Consider the following 7,957-nt stretch of genomic DNA (forward strand, 5'->3'; position numbering starts at 1 on the left):
AATATAATATTCAGTAATAGTAAGTAAAAAAATTTAAACTATAATTTGAAATTTATAAATAATAGTATAGTGTTTATTATGTTTAAAGTTTCATAATCAGGCGTTTTGTGTTTGAATGTCTAATTTGTGAAGTGTCAAATGTATGTTTATGTATCCCATATGTAAACAAATAAGTAATCATGTAAAGTAACAAAAATTATTGTATGAATGTTTATTTTGTATATTTACTTAATAACATTAAATTATTTTAAAATCAACGATTAGAAAAATTAAATATTCTTACATTTTACAAATTGTTAAAAAAATTTTACAAACTTAAAAGAAGTAAAAGTTCAAATAGAATTTTTACATTAGTTGCCTCAAAATTGGTTTTAAAGATCTCTAATTTTTTTACAGTATTGGAACGATAGTCAAATACCTCAAGAATATATAATTAGTAATTTAAATATATGGGACAAAATAATAGTTGCCAGACACTTACGGGTTTGCGACAGCTGGCACAAGTCACTGAGCGACAGTCAGGGCAGACAAGTCTCTTCTGGCGTGGATTGGCAATGAATCCTGAAGAACACTGTTAAAGAAATAAAACGTTTAAGCAGTTGTAATGTTTACGTTTTATGAAAGATAATTTTTTCAGATGTGCTGGCTTTTCTCTTATATCCTTAGTCCGACTATCCTTATGGATTTTGCTGAGTTATTATTATCAAAAATTAATGTTAATTAACATATTTACTACACACTCTGCATTATTAGATAATTATAAAACATTGGGTTCTAGTTACTCTGCTGCTATGTATTCAAAATTATTTCTAGACTAATAATTCCATTTATAAGAAAATCAATAAAAATTTTTTACAACTGTGTTATAGTGAAACTCAAGAGAATGCTTTGTAAAACATGATGGAACTTGCCTTGACACACCACTTGAAGTTGGGATCCTGCATTAGTGTCCGGTCACGCAGTTTGCGCTGGAATAGCTCGTGGACTGTCCTCCTCCAACAGGCCCTTCAGCATGATATCTAGATTGCTGAAGTAGTCGAGAGCACGGTCAGGATCGGTGGTCTGGAGCTCCGGCAGTTTACAGAATGGACATACACAGTCAGCAATGTTCCTCTCTGTGATCTGCAGGGTGAAGTAGTGCAAAGCACAGTCACGGCAACAGCGGTGTTCACATTCTAACATGGAGACCATCTGGAACATCATAGGGCTAGAGTGAAGATGTGCCATGACACAAGCAGATTTTCTATCTGTGATCTGCAGGGTGAAGTAGTGCAGAGCACAGTCACGACAGCAGCGGTGTTCACATTCTAACATGGATACCATCTGGAACATCATAGGGCTAGAGTGAAGATGTGCCATGACACAAGCAGAGTTTCTATCTGTGATCTGCGGGGTGAAGTAGTGCAGAGCACAGTCACGGCAACAGCGGTGTTCACATTCTAACATGGAGACCATCTGGAACATCATAGGGCTAGAGTGAAGATGTGCCATGACACTAGCAGAGTTTCTATCTGTGATCTGCAGGGTGAAGTAGTGCAGAGCACAGTCATAGCAACAGCGGAGCTTAAACTCTAATATGGAGACCATCTAGAACAAGGCTAGAGATCCCGACATGATCAGTTGTCACAGTAATGAGTGTGTTGCCGAGTTCTGAGCAGTTCTGTACTGGGTTAGTTTGTTGTTGTACTAAGCAACACCTCCATGAGCAGTCTGGCGATTTCGGTCAAAAACTAACAGTTGCCGGTTACGGTTAATTAAAAAAACTTCCTCAATTTAATTGGTGTTAAACATTAAAAGTTATAATTAGTGATTTACAAAATTACACACTCAATATAATGACCAAGCTCTATAATGTGACCAATACTCTGGTGATAAGTAGTAGAGTGGTTTTACTGTAAACTTTATACACTCTTTGTGTTTGACCTGATCTTTGTCTTCCTTTTATTAGCTCAGAAAGTACTAATTTTTAACGATTTTATGGCCTAGTATTTCAAAAAATTCCCAGACCCCAAAACCCCCTACTCTCTAATGTTTTAATCGGACACCTCCACAGAGAAGATTTCTGGGTGCGCTACTGGGTACAGATATCCAAATTACCCTAAAGTAATTATTTATACTATGAAACAGCTCCCTATTGTATGGAATAAGGGATTATGCCATACTACCTTAAATATTTATGTATTAAATACTGAAATCTTATGAACTATGAATTTCCATTGAAATTCATATTTTACTTCAGGTGTTGTCTAAGAAGCAATTTTGTTCTCTAATTTCAAGGATCCAAGCCACTAACATTTAAAATTGAACTTTAATGATTGAAAAAATTGTTCGTGAGATGATTAGCCACCATTGACTTGAGTTGATCAAATACTGACAATCTTATATTTCTGGAAGGGCTGTGATGTGTGTTAAAACTCTGTTGATAAGTAAAAATACAAATATACATAAAAATATATACATATATAAATAAAAAATTTTAAAATCGTAATAATGAATCTCTTAATATAAAAAGAAGAATAAAATGGAAACATAAATCTTTTAATTCAGAGGTACCTTTGTGAAATAAGTCCTAAGGAATCTGGATGAAAATTTTCCCACTGAGTCAAGTGTATTGCCTTACCTGATTCATAGGGTATTTTCCAGTGCACAGTTGGCACTCTTGTTGCAGGTAGGTGAGGGCGGACTGGAGAGAGCTGCACTCATTTGCTGCTGATACGCTGAGTTCCTTGTCGAACTCCAGTTCCATCAGCTTAACCACAAGCTCTGCTTGGTCATATGTCGACACCAGCCCTTCAGCCAGGTAGCGCCTTACTTGACGCTAACATTCAATAAACATGTTTTAGAATCGTTTTACGGTAAGTAATTGGTATCAAATTTGTGATATAACATTTTTCCATTTACTCGTATTTTGGAAAAACTACAAATTAATTGTATTCAAAGAAAGTTTATTTTTTATTTTTGTACAGTTATTTAAATGTTTTTCAGTAGCCCTCCCTCTTTTTCCAGTCGAAAGTATGATTAGATACATATTTTTCCAAAACTTTTGCCATTTTCATGCAGCTGTTAAATTACAACAGTTTGAACAGTAATCTATCACATCAGTGTAGTAGTAGTGGTATTGAGTACACTAACTATTCAGTAACTCTGTTATGCTTAACTTCGGATGGTAATGCTGCTTTCTCAGTATTCTCATTTTCCCAGTCTCATATCAGAATATTCAATTTAATAAAAATATTCTTTATTCATACAGTATACATATCATATAACTTGATATAGTACTACGTACAAGAATGGCATCAAACAATGTTTGTTTGTTAAAAAATATGAATATAAATAAATAACACTAGATCATAAATATTAAACTAGTAAGTATAAACTAAAAATTCAAAGAACAAAAATGATAACGAAAGAATGCAAACGATAGCAGGAACAAAACTCACAATATCTACCAAAAATTGGTCTTTTAGTTAAATATTCTTTTGAAATTTCTTAAAATTTAGTTTTAATTTTTTTTCTTTTATATACCTGGGTAATTTGTTATAAAATTTACCACCTTGATAAGACTGTTTCTTTTTAAAAAGGTCTAAATTATGCTAAACAGAAGCAATTCTCCCCCTATGTCTAGTAACATAAGAGTGAAAACTTCCGAACGTCATCAGTAAATCAAGTGAATGACTGACAAGCACTATATTTTGTTGCCTGAAATGTGATTTTACGGATGTACAAAAGTTCAGATTTTACATTATTCGAATTGCTCGTTTTTCCTTTTCGTGAATACATATCCTACAAATACTTTAACCAAGTAAACTCAAAAGTAACTACACTATTCATTTAAAGCTTCAGCAGAATTGTGTACTTCATATGCAGATATTTTTTTCGTTGATCAAAAGTAAAAGTCATAACACGCTTTGCAGGTTATTCTTTTATATGTTACCATGCAGATTTGATGTTTCATATTTCCAAATGTAGGATAGTACAAAAAATTCCAAATGCCAAAGCTTGTACAGCACCAGATACTTTTGTGCATGCTACTACAAATATGTTTTCAAGGCAAGTTGTAGCTGACAATTTTGTGTGGTTTCATTAAGTGCTTTATTTTTGTATACTATTGTAAAAAAAGCAAAGTACATATTACTAAAGTAGTAAAATGCAAAAATTGTAACCAGCTACGGTGGGTAAAAGTAAAAAATTAGAACAATGTTATTATTTAAAAACCCCAAGTTGTATTGACCTTTAAAAATTTATTGTGTTGATTGCTTTAGAGTGTACACAACACACACAAGCAAAATGTGCAAATGTGTGTTATTTTATGTTGTGTGTACATTTGACACAGTCCTTAAATTACCATGAGTTTTCTGTATTTTTCCGTACTATTATATAAAAAAATGTACAAAACAAACTTTTTTGGTGGTTTTTACATTTTTTATATACATTTTAGAAAAACATCCCATAACAAAAAAGACACAAAGGGTACAAGTGAATAAATTTGTATTGTCAAACATTCTTTTTTGCTTTTCTAAAATATTTCAAAACTTAATTGAACCAAATTGGCTCTTTTTATAATGTTCTTTTCTTTTAAAATATGCACATGACTATATTTAAGCATTAAATAACCATTTTTATGAATCTTTGGAAAAAATAATAGTATCATGCTAAAAAAACAGTCTGTCACAAAGCAGTTTTTACCCCTAGAGGGTTAAACCATTCACAGTAAGGTATGTATGACACTCTCGGTACAGTGTGTTTTTTTGTTGTTAAAGTGTGTATTTTGATATTTTATCAAATGTGTTATTCAGTAAATTTGCATATATTGTGCTTTGCATAATTTTAATAATGGTTTATAAATATTCAAATACCTTTTAAACCTAATCAATTTGCTGTACAGAATAAGAATCAATGTATTTCATTCTTCACTAAATGTATGTAATTTACACATTCCATATTTACAAAATGAGTCTAAGGAAAAAGCCAAACAAATTCGTTTGAATTCAGTGATTTCAAAACTATATGGGACACTGCAAACAGCACTCAACTCACCTCGTAATCAATCAAATTCTGTTGCTCAAGTGTTGGGCTTTCTTTTTTTTTCAGCATTATCTACGATTAATTCTTTGACTACTAATTTTTCTTGTCCCGAAGGCTCTTGTTCATCACCGCTCACAGCAGAAATACGTTCTTCCACATCTTCATCCTCTACTTCTTCTTGTGCTTCAAAAAAGTCACTTTCTGTTTTAATCTCAGAATCTGAAGAGCTAAATGTATGGATCCGTTTTATTTCACTATCAGATGTTATAATATCGTCACTGTCACCGGCTTTTGTTATTATATCCACTGAGTCAGAATTGTTGAGTACACTAGCAAATAGTGTACTAACTATCCTATCTAACACTAGGTCACTAGATAAAGAAGCTTTTAATAGTTTCTAATATTTCAGCCCTGCTTTCAATCATAGACAAGCTTCTATCGCTTGTTTGTGACTTATCACTAGAGCCTCTGGTTGATAACAATTTAGGGTCTGTACTGGATCGTTTGTCACCATCGCTCAATGCAGAATAGAGAGCCTCATTGAGGACATATTCAGGTACAGATGTTGGTGTTAATAAATGCATAACATCACTGTTTCTTACGCTTTGTTGAGAATTAGTTGTGTCTCTTTCTGAACTTTTGAAAATTTCAGTTGAGGATGAGCTTGTTTTCATGTCAACTGAATCATCTCTTGTGTCATCATTTTTATTTATATTGTTATTATTGGTTAGGATTCTGGTAAATCTGTCGGACTAGCAACAACTTCTTTTTTTAGGGTGGTGTCTTCTTCAGAATTTGGTGTGTTACTTAAAAGACTATTTTCTGATAAACCACTAAGGGGAGATACATTCCCAGAAAACTACTTTTATGTGGTACAGTTAATGATGGTGGAAACATTATTAGGAGATATGGGTATTTGCAAATCACTCTGTAATCCACTTGTAGGATCTTCATCATTTGTTTCTGAATCTATCGTTAAATTAATTGATACAGAATCTGATTTATCAACTTCAGGTATACCTGTTTTTGTGTTTTCATGAACAATTTCATTTTGTGATACTTTTACTTTTGCTTTCAAACTTTTTTCTGGCTGACTCGATTCTGTTTTTAAAATCAAGATTTTGCTGTTGAACTAATTTTTGCTTTCTATTTACTTTACCTCGTTTTGATTTTATTTCAGTGTTGCTATTAACTTCTGGTGAAGTTGATTCTATGTTTTCATCCTTTCCATGCTTTATGGATTCTGTTATGGTATCCAAATTTTCATTCTGAGTTAATTCAATAGTATTATTAGCCAATTCTGGTTGTTTTAATTCAGCTATGTGATCAGAATCCTCTTGCTGATTTAATTTTGACCTATCGTTAACATTTTCTTGTGTTAATTCTTTATTTTCTTCAAGATTTTGCTGCTGTTTTAAATTTGTTTTGCTATCAAAGTTCTGTTTTGCTGAATCTTTCCTGTTATCAATATTTTACTTGCTGTTTTGGTTTTAACTTGCCATTAACTTTTTCTTGTTTTAACTCTATCTTTCTACTAAGGCTTTCTTGTGTCAATTCTGCATCACTTTTTAAAGGTTTCAAGTTTAGCTGATTCTTTTTTGCTGTTATTTTCTGGTGGATCTGATAAATTCATGTTATCAACATTTTTCTGGAGATTAGATGATGACTTGTGGTCAGAATTGTCCATTTGTATTGAGTTTTTATTGTCATCAACATTTTTCTTTTTTCAATGATTGATTCTTGTCATCAACTTTTTTCTTTCAGTATAATATGTTTTTTGTATCATTAACATTTTTCTTTTTGTTTTATTTCTTTTTGTCCATTAGCCTCGTTCTGTGTTAATTTTGACTTCCCATTAGTATTTTGTACTTGTATAGATTTTTTTCCTTGCCATCAATCTTCTCTTGCTGATTTGAATTTATCTTGTCAGTAACTATTTCTGGTTTTTTATAGTCCTTCTTGTCCTGAATCTCTTCTGAATATTTTGGTTCCACAGTGTCCATAATTATTTTGTTGCTGTTTTGAATCTTTCTTTTCAGCATCCTGTTCTTCCTCTTCTGATTTTGTCTTGTCATTAACATTTTCTTGTTGACTTGATTTTTTTCCTTGTCATCATCCTTTCTATGTTGTTTTACTTCTACATTTTTTCCATTTTTCTCTTGTTTTTTTGGAATCGTTTTATCATCAACTTTTTCTTGCTCAACAGATAATGTTTTGCTCAGTGTTTATTTTAGGTATATTTTTAATTTCAGTAGTTGTATCTATGGGTGATGTGTCATTTGCATCCATATTTGAGGTACTTAAAACTGGATTGGAATGTTGACAGTTTGGGACAACTTCTACTTTGACTAGTGTTAGGTGCAATTGGTGCTGTTGATTTATTTTTTGAAAGTTCTAAACTTGAATGTTTGTCTTCCAATAAACTTGCTTTTGTTTGACTAACATTTGTTTTGTATAGAACTGTTTTTTATGATTTTTAACATTATTTGTGTAGTTTGATTCTTCTGCACTTACATTAACTTCATTAGCAACTGAAGGTAGAAACAGGATTTACATTTGTAACAATAGATTCCTTAGGTGGTAAAAATTTGATTTGGAGTTTGTGGCTCAGGAAATGGAATGTTTTCTCTTTTCTTGAGGAATATTTATTTGAGTGATATGTGAATCAGGTGAAACATTATAATCTGGACTAGGATTTTGAAATTTACTGTTGCTTGGTTGATCACCTGTGTCTGGTTGATATTAGTGACAAAATTAAGTTTAGTTTCAGTTTCTCTGCCATCTAATGTTTTAGAAATGCTGAACTTTTGGCCTCATCAAGTACATTATCATCACTATAGACTTCTTCTTCTTCTTCCCCCTCTTCTTCTTCATCCTCTACCTCCTCCTCTTCTTCTTCATATTCTTCCATATTTTCTTCATAATCATCAGG

The 7,957-nt window shown here is 32.1% G+C and overlaps 1 protein-coding gene across 1 annotated transcript; it reads right to left on the reverse strand.

The window, feature by feature from the left end:
- Positions 1-480: 480 nt before the first annotated feature.
- Positions 481-7,957, reverse strand: LOC124374010 (E3 ubiquitin-protein ligase lubel-like; the record flags this gene model as incomplete). The annotated part of the gene is given in 4 exon segments (XM_046832315.1): positions 481-571; positions 912-1,191; positions 2,621-2,818; positions 5,038-7,957. Coding segments are annotated over 3 exon segments (492 nt in total). The 3' UTR covers positions 481-571; positions 912-954.

This window comes from Homalodisca vitripennis, unplaced genomic scaffold (assembly GCF_021130785.1).
Source record: "Homalodisca vitripennis isolate AUS2020 unplaced genomic scaffold, UT_GWSS_2.1 ScUCBcl_6994;HRSCAF=14487, whole genome shotgun sequence".
NCBI lineage: Eukaryota > Metazoa > Arthropoda > Insecta > Hemiptera > Cicadellidae > Homalodisca > Homalodisca vitripennis.